The sequence below is a fragment of the Corylus avellana genome, chromosome 10 (assembly GCF_965113065.1).
Source record: "Corylus avellana chromosome 10, dhCorAvel1.hap1.2, whole genome shotgun sequence".
Taxonomy (NCBI): Eukaryota; Viridiplantae; Streptophyta; class Magnoliopsida; order Fagales; family Betulaceae; genus Corylus; species Corylus avellana.
The window spans coordinates 17,275,095-17,291,359 of NC_142499.1; the positions used below are offsets into that span (position 1 = coordinate 17,275,095).

The following is a 16,265-nucleotide window of genomic DNA, read 5'->3' on the forward strand; positions in this document are numbered from 1 at the left end:
GTGTCCGCGTTCTCTCTACCCTTCACACGACACCTGTCCCCTCAAAAAGTCAATAATAGATCAAATTTTTTAATAATAATTTCAAATTAATTATGATTTTTTTTTTTAACAAAAATTAAATTATGATTTTAAACGTTACATTTGCCTTCTAACTTTACTTTATATTATAATCAAATAAGCGTAAATGTAGTATGAGTATTCACAGCATTTTTCTTCTCATTTTTTTTTTAAAAAATTTAGGGAATAAAACGATTTTTTACTTCCTTATTCAAATACACTTCACAATAACTTCCCTTTATATTTCCCTAAAACATTAAAATATTATTTTGTTTACATTTTTTTTGTTTTTATATTCATTTATTTTGCATAGTAAAGTATGAGAGGAGAGAGAATGTCATTTTTTATGATTATAATAAACTATGTGGATTGCTACAGTTGAAAATATAGAGAAGCTGTTGTAGGTTGTGATTTTTTTTTAATTTTTCCCTATGTAGAAGGAAGGGAAACAGCTTTAAGGTAGCTGCTAGGAATGCTCTTAGGGCTTTATTTCTATACGTAGGTCATAAACTGAACCACGTAAAATCTTTTGTGTCTATTTTATTATTCCGCAATTTATTTCTTTTTCAATTTCATTATGAATTTCTTCACGTGTGTCAATAGTCATTTAGGTGCTTTTTAGCGGCGCGTGGTTAGCCGACGGTGGCACATGAAACACGTGAAGGTGTGTTGAGCTTTTATTATTGTATTTTTGTTGTTTTTAAATAAAAATGTATTATCTCTAGATCTGCTTTTATTAGCGATCTATGAGGTAAAGTTTTATTCATTTTCTTAGGTTTTGTGTTCATGAATCCTAAGGGGGTTTACTTACCTTATATCAGGCGCTTAGCTTCCTTCTCAAGGTTCTGATCCATTCATTTCTGCAAGCAGGGGGGACGAAGGCGTTGGTCCATCGGTGCCTTAGGCGTTGGTCAGTGTTTTGTTTTCTTATGGTTTATTTTATGGGAGCAAACCATAGGCTGTGGACGAAAAAGTTATCAAGCATAAAGAAGAATTGTCACTATGGTAAAAGCAGCGAAGGAGATAGCGATTGATGAAGCACTAGTAGCGGAAATAAAAAAGCTAATGAATTAAGGACCTAGCAGCAAATAGAGACACGATTTGCTGGAATTTGCTATAAATTTGGAACTGATTGAAACAGTGATTTTTCATAGATATTGTCTTATAATAATAGATCGAGAATCTATTGTATATGTCATAGATCATGTTTGAGTTGTGAAAATTCTAAATTATATTTTTGGCATTGTAGAGCATTTTACTTTATTTGATTGTTATATCAATGAAGAGATAATTCATTAAAAAAAATTTAAAATAAAATAAAAAACTTTACTTTATACTATAACCAGATTTTTCATGAAAATCTGGTTATAATATAAAGTAAAATCTGGTTTTATTTTATTTTATTTATTCAATTAAGGGAAAATGGAATGAATAATACTATTATTACTTTCATTTCTTTACCCCTATTTTTTTCACACTCGTAGGTAGCTTTTAAATCCATTTGAGATTGATCTTTATTATTATTATTATTATTATTATTATTATTTTATACTTTCACTTGCCTTATTAAAGTAGCTTCTTAATTTCTTTTATTTTTTATAAGAAAAAAATTTATTTTATGGTCCAAATTAAATTTTATAAATCTAATAATATATATATTATCACAAATATATTGACATGTCATTTAAAATTTCTAAATAACATATAATTAGATGCAACAAAATAATATGTAAATAAAATTATTTTCCCAATTAAGGGAAGGAAGCACTATTCTCTCTCTCCCACAACCAGTAGAGAACCCTCCCTCCCCACCTTTGCATCTTCGGCAACCTAGGGTCCCCTACTTCCCCCTCTCCTCTTTGTTGTCTCTTTAGAGGTCCTATCTACCTATTCGAAGGTCCTCTCTCTATCCAAAAGCACTATCAGCCCCTTCTCCACTGCTAGTTGCCCGGTTTCAACATCATACCATTGTCCTCCGCCTGGGATCTGCAACCTTTCTGAAGATTTTGGATTTTAGGAAGCTTTTTTGTAAATTTCAGGAAGCCACACCCATACACGCACCACTCCACCGGGATCCTGTGTCTCTTATCTTCCAATCACCATGCACCGATGAGTGGTGTGCCCTGTGCAGCACATGCAACCTTCCTCCGCTCCTCCACACTGCCGCAAGCCCTTTCTGGTGTTCCCCGACATCACCCCAGCAACAAGCGCCAGGGCGTGTCCCTCACTCGCCGACACAAGCTCCTCTGCCTCCCCTTCTGATGTTGCTGTTTTTTGGGCTTAGATAATTTTTCTTGTTTTTTGTCATGTATTTCCATTATGTCATGTTATTGTGTTGCTTTTTGTTCAACTCGAACTGATTGGGCTTCAAACTCTCTATCTGTGTAGGGTATCTTTTTTCCACCTGTTTGATCTCCATCCAATTCACTGGATTGGGTTTTTAATAACAACACGAACCGATTGGGCCTCAAACTCTATGTCTGTGAAGGAAATCATTTTTCCACTGTTCCTTTTCTACTTAATCTTCTCAATTTCTTTGACAACTTGTCAAGGTTTAAATTTTTAGGAATTTTTTTACTCCAGATGGTTTTTCCATCATAGAGTTTTGAGGCTTTAATCGGCTAGTGCTTTTCTCTTTTCTGGTCTCCTTTCATATCATTGAGGTGCTAGGAGTCTGTATGGATTGGATTTTTCAAATTAGCTTGTACTTGTTCTCTTTTGATTTAATGGATGTTTTTTTTTTTAAAAAAAAAAAAAATTCCATTTGATAATTGCTTGTAGAATTTGAAAGTCGGTTTGTCTTCTAGTAAGGTACTATGTTTTGGTCAAGCTAAACAGCTAAACTAGTGGGGTTTTTTGGTTGTTTCGTTTTGTTATCTTACTTTTCCCTTCCTTAGCCACAAAGTAAAGTATTGGGTATTTTGTCTAAATTTATCATTTATGTCGACCAAATAAAGCAGTGTGTGACCAAGTTCAATTGATTTTTTTTATTATTATTATTTATTAAAATTGATTACTAAGTGACACGTATAGTCATTTAAAATTTTGGCAGGTGTTGTGGTATTATTGGTGCCCTTTACAAGCCCAGGAGTTGGGAGAGCCACGCTTCAAACAAGGAAAGACAACTCAAAATCTAACCTCCTTAATCTTATATAACTTGATAGGGTCTTCCGACAATTTTTGTTTTTTTAATGCAAGAAGGTTAAGCAATTAAGATAGTAGGCATTCTCAAGAAAATTAGTTTTTTTTTTTTTTTTTTTTCTTTATTAAAAAAAAAATCCAAAGGCCCCATAAGAAGACAAAACCCCTTAAAATAGTGTTTTTAATCAATAATGATAAAAAAAAAAATTAATTAATTAATTAATTAATTAATTATCTTATATATATATATTGGAAATGAAAATAACGGAAGAGTGTCAACTATTATTTATATATTGGAAATGAAAATAAAGGAAGAGTGTCAACTATTATTTGGGTAAGGCTTTATGGTTTTGTTTTAGATTATGTTATGATGTTAAATCCAAGAGACAAGTTGAGTGACCAGTAGTCATGCACTACAAAAACCAAGCCTAATTAGTGACGTTTTTGGAATAGTAACATATTGTTCACGCGTGAGTCAATAGTGACGTGTGAACAATAACAATATTCATACGTCACCCTTTCACATGTGAATAGCGACGCGTTAACAGTATGTTACTATTCAAATGTCTCTAATTTTAAAAATATTGGCGCTTAAAGTTTGCGTTTATAACAACCACTCATACCAAAAAAACTTCAAAATTTATCATCTTTCACCCACACACATAAAAACTATATATATATATATATATATATATATATATATATATATATATATATATATATATATTGTCCTCAAGGGGTAGTTCAACCAGCTGGAGACCACGCCTCATGAAGCGGAGGTCACTAGATCGAATCCATCTTCCCATCTTGTGCGGACATGTCAAAAAATTAAAAAAAAAAAATTTTTAAAAACCTAGGTAGCTGTCATTTTGCTGCCAAACTGATAGCCTCAATATTTTTTTAAAAAATTATTTGAATTTTTTTATTTAAAAAAATTAATTTGATTTTGTTTTATTTTGTAATATATATATATATTATCATAAATATTTTTTTGGTAAAAATTATTAATTTTTTATTTTTTAAATAGTAGCGACATTTAAACAGTGCAAAGTGTCACCTTTCAAAAAGTGCAAACTTATGGTATGAGTCAATACTCGTTCCATGTTTTTTGCATGCTTCGTGTTATTCGCATTCATTGCGTTTTTAAAGAACTTGTGGTTGATTTTCAAAAGGATCTTGATGGACAATTTCATCTTCTTGGATTTCTCCAAGAACTTCAAGATTCTCCAAAAATTGAGGATTCAATTCTTCCATCAGATCTTCTCTTTGATGACTGAATATGACCATGAGTGTGGGCTCACATTGTTTTCTCAAGAGACTAGAGAAAACTAGAAGCGAAGACCTAGAGAGTAATTATCTCCCTTAGTCGTATATTACTTTTAGAAGAGAGAAAACAGTTTTTCAATTATTCTGTAAGTTTGATGTGTTTTCACACTCAATTTATAGTGTCATTTTGCTTCTCCTTGGCACCTCTATTTATACTACTGAGATCTCAAGAGAAAATTGATTCTTACCCTAGTCATTGTGGAATTCGGCCAAGGGAGAAAAAGACTTCCCTTGCCCTTCCACATACACGGCCATAGGGAAGAGATTACTCTCTCCCCATGTGCCTAGGGCTAAGGTTTAAAACCCTAGCCCACTCCACTTGGTTTAGCATTTGGGCTTAGGTTTTATCCTCAAGCCCAATGCTCCTTAGACTTAACTTTAGCCTTTTCGATTTTAATTCCCATGTGCCCAAAGTTTACTTATTAGCTACAAGAATTAAAACCAAAAAGTCTAAAGCTTATTTTAATTCTTTAGCCTATAGGAATTAAATCATGAGCCAAATTGCTCTATTTAATTCCCTAAGTCTAATTTCTCCAACTTGGCCCTTTAGATTAATAAATCTCCTATGTTTTATAAAATAAAACATCCCAACTAAATACACATAAACATAACTGAGGCCCAAAATATATACTAGTCAATTTACGTCAGCTCAATGAGAGACCCAAAGAAAAAAATATCATTTGCTTAATAGGTCCGCGACTATGTCTACATTGATCATATCACATTACTTTATTTAATCACAATTAATACAACTACATAATTGTGACTGCACTCTAATAAATATTTTTGATTTAATCAATTAATACTCATGACGTACTTATTATGTATGTTACCCCTCTATGGAATCATTCTGTGGTTGAACCAAAGTCTATGTATTGTCACTTTGTTCACTACATCTTTCCTTGAGTCACCGATTTAACTTCATAATTATCCTTATGTACCTTGTGAGAAATACTCTCACCTTGTACATAAATAAATTTCAATCATACCTACTGAAACACTCAGGCCCGAGCTTCAGGATAATCTTTCCCATTAAATCTAAAACAAGGAGAATGTTCCTTGTCGCTTTGTCTTAGACAAAGGATTTAGATTCCTTCATGAAATCAGTGTTTCCACAATACTACATGCAATCACCCATTGAACCGAGGTTAGATCGACCGCTAATTGGTCTCTCTCTTTTAATATATCAAAGTAATCTACACTTCACATTTGAGTTCAAAGAACTTCTCAGGATTTAGAATAAATACTATAAGCCACCGTTCACGTACATCATTGTTAAGACAGTATTAGTAAACGAATGATGACTCATGTGGTCCTGTTTAGTGTATGGCCCAAACCTACCAATACCCCAATATATCAACCCGAAGCCTACCTGCTTCTCCTAACCAAGACAAGTTGTTGAAGTTCGATATGTTATAGTCTAGATGGGGTTTCCAATTCCATTTACGACTACAAACAATTAGTTTATAAGTTGCAAGGACCTTTGAGTATGATCCTTTATGAAACACATACTATCACTCAAATACAATGCATATTAGGGATCTTACATACATATATTCGGACAATACACAATCATACATATATGTCATGCAAGAATATAACAGTATATGTCTATTGTTCTTTATCATAATATTTAAAACATTATCCAATCAATTGGAGTTTTGGACATCATTTCCAATAGAAATCATCGACGAAAGAGGGAGATTGGGGTCCTACTAGAGGCGTTGAATTCTAGTGAGGTGGAAACAACCTCAGTGTGGGCGCTTCAAGGCTAACTGGGACGTGTCGCTAAATGTGGAGCAAAAAAGACTAGGTATAGGGGTAATCCATGGGAGAGGTTTGAGTCACACCAGAGAGGTTTATTCCGAGCCAGTGTCAGCGGAATCCACGTGAGCTCTATGTGCATTTAAATTCTATAGAGACTTAGAGATCCAGGATATTATATTTGAAGGGGATGCTGAGATTGTGGTCAAGGCAATAAACACTAATAATTCTAAGTGGAGCCGATATCGACAAATCATTAAGGATATTAGAGAAGTAGTGTTGACTGGGTTTAAAAAATGAGAGCTGGTGCACGTCAAGCGGGGAGCTAGCAAATGAGGACACCCATGCTCTTGCAAAAATTGCAGCACGAGAAAAAACTGAGAAAGTATCGATGGAGGAGATCTCTAGTATCATTTATTCTATTGTAACCTTAGAACAATTTGCTCTTTCTATTTGGAGTCTTGTACTCTAGATTTTCTTATGAATGAAGTCAAAGATTTCTCCAACGACACTCCCCCCCCCCCCCTCCCCCCCCCAAAAAAAAAAAAAAAAAAAAAAACCTTTGTTATAATATTTGGGTTCCATTAACTTTAAGCGATATTTGATTATATTTTGCAAAGGATTTATGTTTAACTGTACATACATGCGTAGTAATTTATGTACATGGCCATTAATTATTATGAGTGTGGTGATGTGTCAAGATAGAAATGATGAGAAATGCTAAGGGTCAATAAATTTATAATATTTGGCCTATATTTCTTTACAATCAACTATTGGATTTATAAACTTATGTAGATCCTACATAAGTCAATGGTGGACCCCACAAATCTAATAGTTGATTGTAAGGGAATATGAGCCAAATATGAAAAACTTATTGACTTCTAATATTTCTCAGAAATTATAGGTCGTGATTATAAATTGTGGTTGCAAATTTTTGTTATATTCATTTATTGAATAAAAACAATTGGGAATTATAATTATGAAAACTGTATTTCCGCCTGCCCCAAAAAATAACATCCTTTAGTTTGTAAATGAACGTGCATATATTGTTTAAACTCGATTTTAGGTAAGGAACATGATTCGTGTCTCATAACAAGATTTAAAATAAAATAAATAAATAAAAATAAAAAAAGTGTTCAGATTTTAGCAGTTACAGTTCTAACATAAACTAAACTCAAGTCAAACTTCACTTAAACAAAAATTCTAGTCAAACTCGCTTGTTTTTTTCCTTCAAAAATCCCATTAATAACAAAAGAGATATAGATGGACATGTATTTTCAAATAATGTTATAAAGGAAAGACATTTAATTTAGTATATTTGTTATGATGAATAAGAAAAGTAGGATGATTGAGTCAAGTAGGGTTTGCATTGGGGATTTTAACGAAATCACTCACCAAGGAGAGAAAACGGGAGATGTTAGACGTAGGGAGGGTCATATGGCTGCTTTCCTATCAGTTTTGGAGGAATGTCATCTAGGAGACCTTGGTTTCATTGGCCCAAGGTATACATGGTCAAATAAGCGGGCAGGTGGCGTCACTACCCAAGTGCGATTGGATAGAGCATTGGCTAACTGCACCTGGTGTGAACAGCATGGAGGGGCAAAGGTGTTTGTTCTCGCAGCCCGACCGTCAAATCATAACCCTTTATTGCTTCAAATTGAGAAAGAACCACTACGGGGTGGTCATGGAGCACGGGAGTTCAAGTTTGAAGATCGGTGGTGGTTGGACCCGGATTGTGGGAATATTATACAAGATGCATGGGAAGGGCTGGAGACGCAAGGGGGAGGCATGCAGGACGTGAGACGATGTCTAGAGCAGTGCCAAATTCGGCTTAGAGGATGGAGCCAACAAAAACACAGAAATATAGGAAAAAAAGGTGAAAAAAAAAGACCAAGTACCTAGCTGTCCTACAACAAAGAGGAAGGAGTGGGGACCAAGAGAAGATTAAAAAGCTCCAAGTAGAAATAGACCAGTTATTAGAGCAAGAAGATGTTAAGTGGAAACAGCGAGCTAAACAACACTGGTACTAAAAAGGATACAGAAATACGAATTTTTTCCATGCCTGGGCAAGTCATCGGAAACGAATCAATCACATCAAGCGGATGCGAGATGACGATGGTAGAGAGTGGACCCAACCGGAGGACATTGCCAAAGTCTTTGTGAACTTTTATCAATAGCTCTTCCACACTGAAGGCCCAAGGGGTATTGACGAATGCTTGGAGGGTCTAGAGGCACGAGTTACCCCTGAGATGAATGGGTGGCTTTTGAGGCGTTTTGTGGCAGAAGAGGTAGATGAGGCGCTCTCTCAAATGGGTTCCTTGAAGTCCCCTGGTCTAGATGGGTTTACAGCTTGTTTCAATCAAAAATCTTGGGACACAGTTCGTCAAAAGGTATGTGAAGCTGTGCTTGATTTTCTTAATGAGGGTGTTTTTACTGCTGAGATAAATGAAACTTACATTGCTTTGATTCCTAAAATTAAGAATCCCTCCCTCATTACGGATTTTTGTCCCATTAGTCTTTGCAATGTCCTTTATAAGCTTATTGCTAAAGTATTAGCGAATCGTATGAAGAATGTGTTGAGGGAAATTATATCTCCCAACCAAAGTGCTTTTATCCCAGGGAATTTGATCACGGACAATGTGATTATTGCTTTTAAGGCTTTACACACCATGGACACATGTCTAAAAGGGAAGGAGGGATGTATGGCTTTGAAATAGGACATGAGTAAGGCATATGACAGAGTTGAGCGAAAATTTTTAGAGACAGTCATGAGCAGGATTGGTTTTGCACCTAGGTGGGTCCAAATGTTAATGACTTGCGTCCAAATGGTGAGTTACTCAGTTTTGATAAATGGAAGGCCATATGGTAAAATTACCCCTTCACGAGGATTAAGGCAAGGAGACCCGCTTTTACCATATTTCTTCATTTTTTGTGTGAAAGGTTTGAGCACTGGGATCAATAAGATGGAAAGAGCTGGTGAGATTTTGGGGCTACCATTGACCAGAAGGGGAACGAGATCAAACCATTTATTCTTTGTAGATGATAGTTTCCTTTTTTGTAGGGCAGATTTGGTGGAATGATATTGCATCCAAAAGGTGTTCGATGATTATGAGAAAGCATCGGGGCAAAAATTAAATAGGGGGAAGACATCTCTGTTTTTTAGTCGTAACACTACGATGGATATCAGGGCTCAAATCCTCTCGGTGGCGGGGATAAATTCCACGCAAAGGTATGAGAAGTATTTGGGGTTGCCGGCGATTATAGGTCGATCCAAAGTGACCTCTCTCTTAGGCATAAAAGGGCGTAAATGGGATAAGATGCAAGGGTGGAAAGAAAAATTTCTATCGCATGCAGGGAAAGAGATTTTGTTGAAGGCGGTAGTGCAGGCTATTCTGACTTACACTATGAGTGTCTTCCTGCTCCCAAAAACCTCATGCAATGAAATTAATTCAATGATGACAAAGTTTTGGTGGGGATATAAAGACAATGATAAAAAGGTGGCTTGGATGAGCTGGGATAAAATGGGGAAAGCAAAGGAGAAGGGAGGGATGGGTTTTCATGATTTAGAATGCTTTAACGTAGCTTTGCTTGCCAAATAAGGGTGGCGGTTAATTCAAAATCCAGACTCATTAGTGGCTAGAATTTTAAAAGAGAAATATTACCCGAATGGTACATTTCTGGATGCTCCATTAAGCAAAAGGTCATCGTATGTGTGGAGGAGCATTTGGAATGCTCAGTCCTTACTTAATGAAGGTTTGGTATGGCAAGTGGGGAATGGGAGGAGTATTAAAATATGGGGTGATAGATGGTTGTTTTCTCCGACGACTTATTCCGTCCAATTTCTAGTGCATATCTTAGATGTTAATGCCAGAGTATGTGATTTAATTGACCAAGATACACAATGGTGAAACATCCCTCTCATTAGAGAGATTTGGATGGAAGAGGAGATAGACTGGATCTGCAACATCCCAATTTGCCCACATACTCAGCAAGACCGAATTGTCTAAGCTGGAAACAAGCATGGCCACTTCTCGGTACGGAGTGCCTACCACTTGGCAAAAGATTTAAGTACTAGAAAGGACAGTAGCTCTTCTTCGGTTGATTGTCTAACACCTCTTTGGAAGCGTATATGGCGGATCTCAAGGCTGCGAGTGATCTCCCTATTTACTTGGCAAGCTTGTAACAATATTCTGCTGACCAATGAGAACCTCTTCAAACAAAAAATAATAGATGATCCTTTATGTCCGGTATGCCGGTTAGAGGTGGAAACAGTGGGCCACGCGTTGTGGAGTTGTCCGGCAGCGAGAGATGTCTGGCTGGAAGGAAATGTTAGAATCCAAAAGAGCTGTAGTGATGAGGACGTGTTCAATAGCATTCTCCAAAAGCTGAGTGATAGACTAACGGTGGAGGATTTTGATCTGGCTGCATGCGTGGCCAGACAAATTTGGTTAAGAAGAAACAAATTGGTTTATGAGGACATGTTCTCTCACCCGAGGATGGTGTTTAAAATTGCTAGAGATCAGATGGAGCTTCATCGGCAGGTTACGAACGGTGTGCGTGTTGGGACTCGGAATAAGCCAGTGGTGGAAAAGTGGCAACCACCGCCTAAGGGCATTCTGAAGCTCAACTGGGATGTGGCAATAGACACCAGGACAAAGATGACGGGCGTCGGCGTGGTGGTTAGAGACTATTTAGGTGGAGTATTGGCAACGCAGTGCATGACGAAACCTTTTGTGTGTGACCTAGGGGTGGCAGAAGCTTTGGCATTGAGAGCAGCAATGATGTTAATGGGTCAGCTGGGAATCACGGAGTCCATCTTGGAAGGAGATTCTCTTGTAATGGTGCAAGCAATAAAGAGAGACGATTGCAGCTGAGCCAGATACGGTGTTGTGTTGGAAGAAACCAAGGAGCTGCTTCAGGGATGTTACTCGTGGGATATCTGTCATGTTCGACGTACAGCCAATGAAGTGGTGCATTGGCTTGCCAACTTGGCAGTTTCTCAAAGTGTAAACCATCTATGGTTAACAATGTCCCCTTCTTGTATTAGGGACATTGTATTGGCGGAAGCAGTGTTATCAGTTTAATGAAATCATTCATTTTCCCCTAAAAAAGAAAAAAAGAAAAAAAATGTAAGGTTTGCATTGAATCCTCTAGAAGTCCTTTTAAATTTGAAATTCTCAAATTTATAAATCTCAGTCGTTTATTTTATTTAAGTGTCTGTTGTAACGTTTGGGATTTCTTCCTTATACCAATTATGAAAACCCTAGTAATAGCTTCGTAGAGTTGTCTATTAATCAATGACGAGATGAGTGGGCCGAGACTGTTAGAGCCTCTATGAATTCCTACAGTGGCTTTCATGATCGTTCTCCTTATATTCTTGTTTTTATACCAAGCTTCTAAACCAACTGGAATGGCAGGAAAAACATGGCTTCTCAATGCTCAATCTGTAAGCATATTTTGGAACCTTCCTTCTGGGTGTTGAATGATAGATTTTTTTATATTTTGATTATTATTATTATTCTTTCTTATTTTAACATCTTTATTTATTGTAAATCTGTGATTGTGAGTGTGCTTGTGCATTTGGATTTGTAGGTATACATTATGATGTATATTTTGTGCCAAATAGAAATAATTAGTTGGGGAATTACAAATCAACTCGTCACCGAAGCTAAGAGAAATGCAACTCATTTAATGCTATTGTGGTCAAATAGTCATTTGCCAGGAATTCATGGTTGAAATAGAGAGAAACCTGTTAGTGAAAAAAAGAGGGCAAAATGGTTTTAAATTTTTTTTTTTATAAAAAAAAAAAAAAATTATGAGAGCGAAAAAAAAAAAAAAAGAGGTGAAAGAAAAAAATAGAATAAAGAAGAGAAAAAGTAATTAAAAACTTATTCATGCAACTACAATGCTTCCTTATATTTTCTATAAGCACTATAAATAATTGTAGATGAAATGTAAAATATATTTAGTTTAAAGAACCAGATGAAAATATTTAAAATTTTACTTAACGATTTTATATAAAAATACCAAATATATAAAGGCATTGGGATACTCATAGTGTGAATACTTTGTACGTATATTCATGGTTGTAAGCACATGAAATTGTACTTGGTATGAGTGTGCCTTGTGTACTTTGATTATGGGTACGTAATCTTGTATTGATTTTCTAAATTATTATTGTAATTTTGAATTAAATAATTAATAAATTTGTTCGCTAGGCCACTGATTTTATTAATAATGTTTTGATATGACTAAAAATAAAAGATATGGAGGAAAATAAAAAGGCGGGAATTCAAAAAAGAGAAAAACACAACAAAATGAAGAATCTGACATTTCTCAGCTTTGAGGACCGAGAAATATGTATTATGGTACAAAAATGTTGTCAGATTTCAGATTTTAGCTTTCAGCTCTCAAAGCTATCCTCCCTCTTTTAAGGGTTTAAATGATTTTAATTTTTTTTTTTTTTTTTTTAAGGGTAACTTCACTTATCTCTGAAATGTTACGTCTTTTGCAAATACTTTTTCAAAATTTTAAAAATCTCACTTTAGTGTATCGATCTCATTTTCTATTAAAAAATAATTTGCTTAAAAAAAAACTCCTAACGCATGAGTTCACTGATGGATCTAACTCACCCACCTTATGACCCACAAGTCATATTATTATTATTAATAATAAAAAAAAAAAAACCGATCGTGGGTTAACTTGATGACCCACGGCGGGTGACCTTGGTGACCCACAAGTCACATGGCCGGTGACCCATTGTGGGTCATCACCAAGTTACTCACCATGGGTCACCACGATGGGTCATTTTTTTTATTTTCTAAATAATGATAATAATAATAATTTTTTATTTGTAAATAAGGTTAAATTTAGAATTTGTAAAAAGTTTAGGGGTATAAATGTCTTTTTACCATTTATACCGTCTGATTTAACCCTAATTTCTAACAGAATTGGGGTAATTGAAAAAAATCGAAAGATCGATACACTAAAGTGAGAGTTTTTAAACTTTGGAGAGATGTTTGCAAAAGACGTGACATTTTAGAGAGTAAGTGAAGCTACCAAAAAAACAAATAAAAAGAGTTTTGGGGGGGGAGGGGGAGGGGGAAAGAATCTCGGTTGAGAAAAAAAATATTCAAAAGAGGCCAAGTTGCCCATCCTTTGACTCATAGTTGGCCTATCTCTTCTGGGCTTTTGTGGTATTGTTTAAAACTCAGGCCATTTCAGCCCACAGTTGGTTCTCACTTCAGCCCAAAGTTCGCTATTTTTTTGGCCTATAGTTGGCTCATTTTTTGTTTGACCTTTGTGTTATTGTTTAAAACCTAGGCATGGCCTGTACATGTGGTATTATTTAAAACTCAAGCCCACTTCAGCACACTGTTGGCTCTCATTTTTTGCCCATAGATGCACATCTACCATCCCCGAGAAAAAAAAAAAATATATATATATATATATATATATCATCAAAATCAAGATTTCAAGATCTTCCACCTTGAATTTGAGGAGGGGATGTTTGGTAATATTAGGAGATTTGATTTCATTGTAATTGATTGTAATATCCTATATAATCAAATTTGATTGTAATTAGATTTGATGGTAATCAAATTATTTTAATTTGATTATCAAACTTATCTACCCAAATTCTCCTATAAATAGGGGTATCATGCATTGTAAAAGATATTAAGAAATAAGAATATAATGTAGTCATTTGGGCTTTATCATGTAGATGTAGGTCATTGACCGAATCACATAAAATCTCTTGTCTATTTTATTATTCCGGATTTAATATTCATAGCATTATAAATTTCTTCAATAGGGTAGGGCAGTCCAGGCTAGTTTGAGATTTGCAAATCCTTCCTCCCTGAGAAGGAGCCTGAAAATTACCTCAATGCTGACAATGCATGCCAAAGATAAAAGGGAAGGGAGAGAGGAGATCATCTTGTCTAAGGCCTCTGACAATGGTGAACATTCCATCTAGGCTTCCATTAATTAAAATGGAGAAGGAAGAGAGGAGCCTAGGGTATATACAAATGAAGATCCAATGAACCCACATGGGGTGAAACCCTAATTTCTCCAAAATAGCAAGAAGAAAGCTTCACTCCATTTTGTGGACATTGAAGGGACCAGTTTGTATGGAGAGGCATAGCTGGACTTGCTGAGAAAAGTAATTGGCCAATGGAATCTTGGGAAGAGGAACGAGATTTACACCCTGGCCAGAGGCCAGCTGTCACAAGTACAAGAACTTAAGTTGAGGCCCCCAGAGATGCATGTCCATTGATTTCCAGTACCCAGATGGGATGCATGCAGAGAGGTTCAGACTAAACAAAGATTCACATTTTTTATGACACATGGAAATAAATATTACCATAACTTTTTATGCTCAGAATATTATAAAAACATTTCCACGTTCCTCCTTCAAACAATCAAACTCCTCCTAAATTAAAGAACAACAAAGTAGACATCTTGTGTGTCCAACAAATTGCATATGATTCATGTAAACGAAGTTTAGAGAATTCTAACTATATATATATATATATATATATATATATATATATATTGCAACTTGATTACATTGTCATACAAATTATGGCTACTAAGCTAATTCTTCTTAAAGCCAGAACTATTAAATAAATAATAGTTACAATTATCAATCTCCGAACAAAGATCACACAACCACAACCCTCAAAGTCTAAGCGTCATTTTCTTATTCTTCTCCCAACCTTCTCGTTCTAAAACTAGTTATTGAATTTGTAAAACCCACTTCAATTTCACACCTTTGTTCATGTGAGTCCCAAATCTAATAATTAATTTTTTTAAGAAGAAAGATGGAAGAAGTAAAAGAAAATGACAAATAGCACTTGTCTTAAACAAATTACTACATATATAGAGGTAAATTAAGCACAATAGAACAGTGCCCTATATTACATTCTCCCTTCTTAATGTACTCTTAATATCTATAAGATCATGAGCTGAACTTTTTCCATCTTCATAAATACTAAAACCAATCACTTCAAAAAGTTCTTATCCATGAATTTTCTTGGCCTGTAACACAAAAACAATAACATATATAAGAAGTGGTGAATGAATTTAAAGGCGATCCCCTAATTTCCACCTCCAAGATCCAATCAAACCCAGTTTTTCATTGAAAAACACTTAATTAAATATTTCACTATATATATAGTGCATTAATGGAATATATATATTCTCATTTTGAGTAAATAATGGGAAGCAAATAAGGAAAGACTTACTTTTTCTCCCATATTACCAGTACCCCTCGAGCCCTTGAATTTGTTTTTCCGATGAAGCATAGGCTTTCCTCGAGAGTGACCTGGTGGAGGAGTTGATGAGTGGGTCTCCGGGCCTCTGTAATCAATCTGATACACCTCCACCTCCATCTCCGATCCCCCTATCATCATCATAACAAAACATCTTCAGAGAGAGAGAGAGCGAGAGAGAGAGAGAGAGAGAGAGAGAGAGAGAAGTGCATGCAAACCTCTTGAAAAGGAAGGAACGGTGAGGAGAATTAGGAAGAGAAGAAAGATGGTGGTGATTGAAGACTTGATCTCCATCATGGCACTCCAAGCTGAATTTGTGGGGAGGTTAAATCTTGGATTCTTGGTCATGTTATATATATATAGAGAGAGAGAGAGAGAGAGAGTTTAGGATCACAGAAGAATTGAGGGGGAAAAGGGTGATGTGAAGAGGGTGTTTTTGAGCTTTTTGGCAAGTGAAACGGTCGCCATCGACACAGCATGACAGCATGCAATAAGTAGCGAGGAAGTGATGTGCAAGTGTTGGGTTGGAACATTTATGTTAGGGCAAGAATAGGGTAGACCTAATTAAACTTTTTAGATTTAAGATTATTTTAAAATATTTATTTAATTATAAAAATGTGTTATTGTTGGTCCAGACAGCCCCATGTGTATATAATTTATATGAACTTTAGAGGGACATATCCCATTTAATTAGCTCACTGGACA

General features: G+C 35.4%; 1 protein-coding gene across 1 annotated transcript; it reads right to left on the reverse strand.

The window, feature by feature from the left end:
• Window positions 1–14,884: 14,884 nt before the first annotated feature.
• On the reverse strand, window positions 14,885–15,945 carry LOC132162531 (uncharacterized). The gene is made up of 3 exons (XM_059572765.2): window positions 15,779–15,945; window positions 15,534–15,691; window positions 14,885–15,327 (listed from the first exon to the last, which is right to left on the reverse strand). Exons 1-3 carry the CDS (start codon window positions 15,906–15,908, stop codon window positions 15,307–15,309), a joined length of 309 nt encoding a protein of 102 aa, XP_059428748.1. The 5' UTR covers window positions 15,909–15,945; the 3' UTR covers window positions 14,885–15,306.
• Window positions 15,946–16,265: the final 320 nt, after the last annotated feature.

Coding starts and splice junctions, on each gene's coding strand:
- LOC132162531 (XM_059572765.2), bottom strand. CDS start 15,908: ATGACCAAGAATCCAAGATTTAACCTCCCCACAAATTCAGCTTGGAGT. Junction 15,692..15,778: donor CGTTCCTTCCTTTTCAAGAG/GTTTGCATGCAC, acceptor TGATGATGATAG/GGGGATCGGAGATGGAGGTG. Junction 15,328..15,533: donor CTGGTAATATGGGAGAAAAA/GTAAGTCTTTCC, acceptor TTTGTGTTACAG/GCCAAGAAAATTCATGGATA.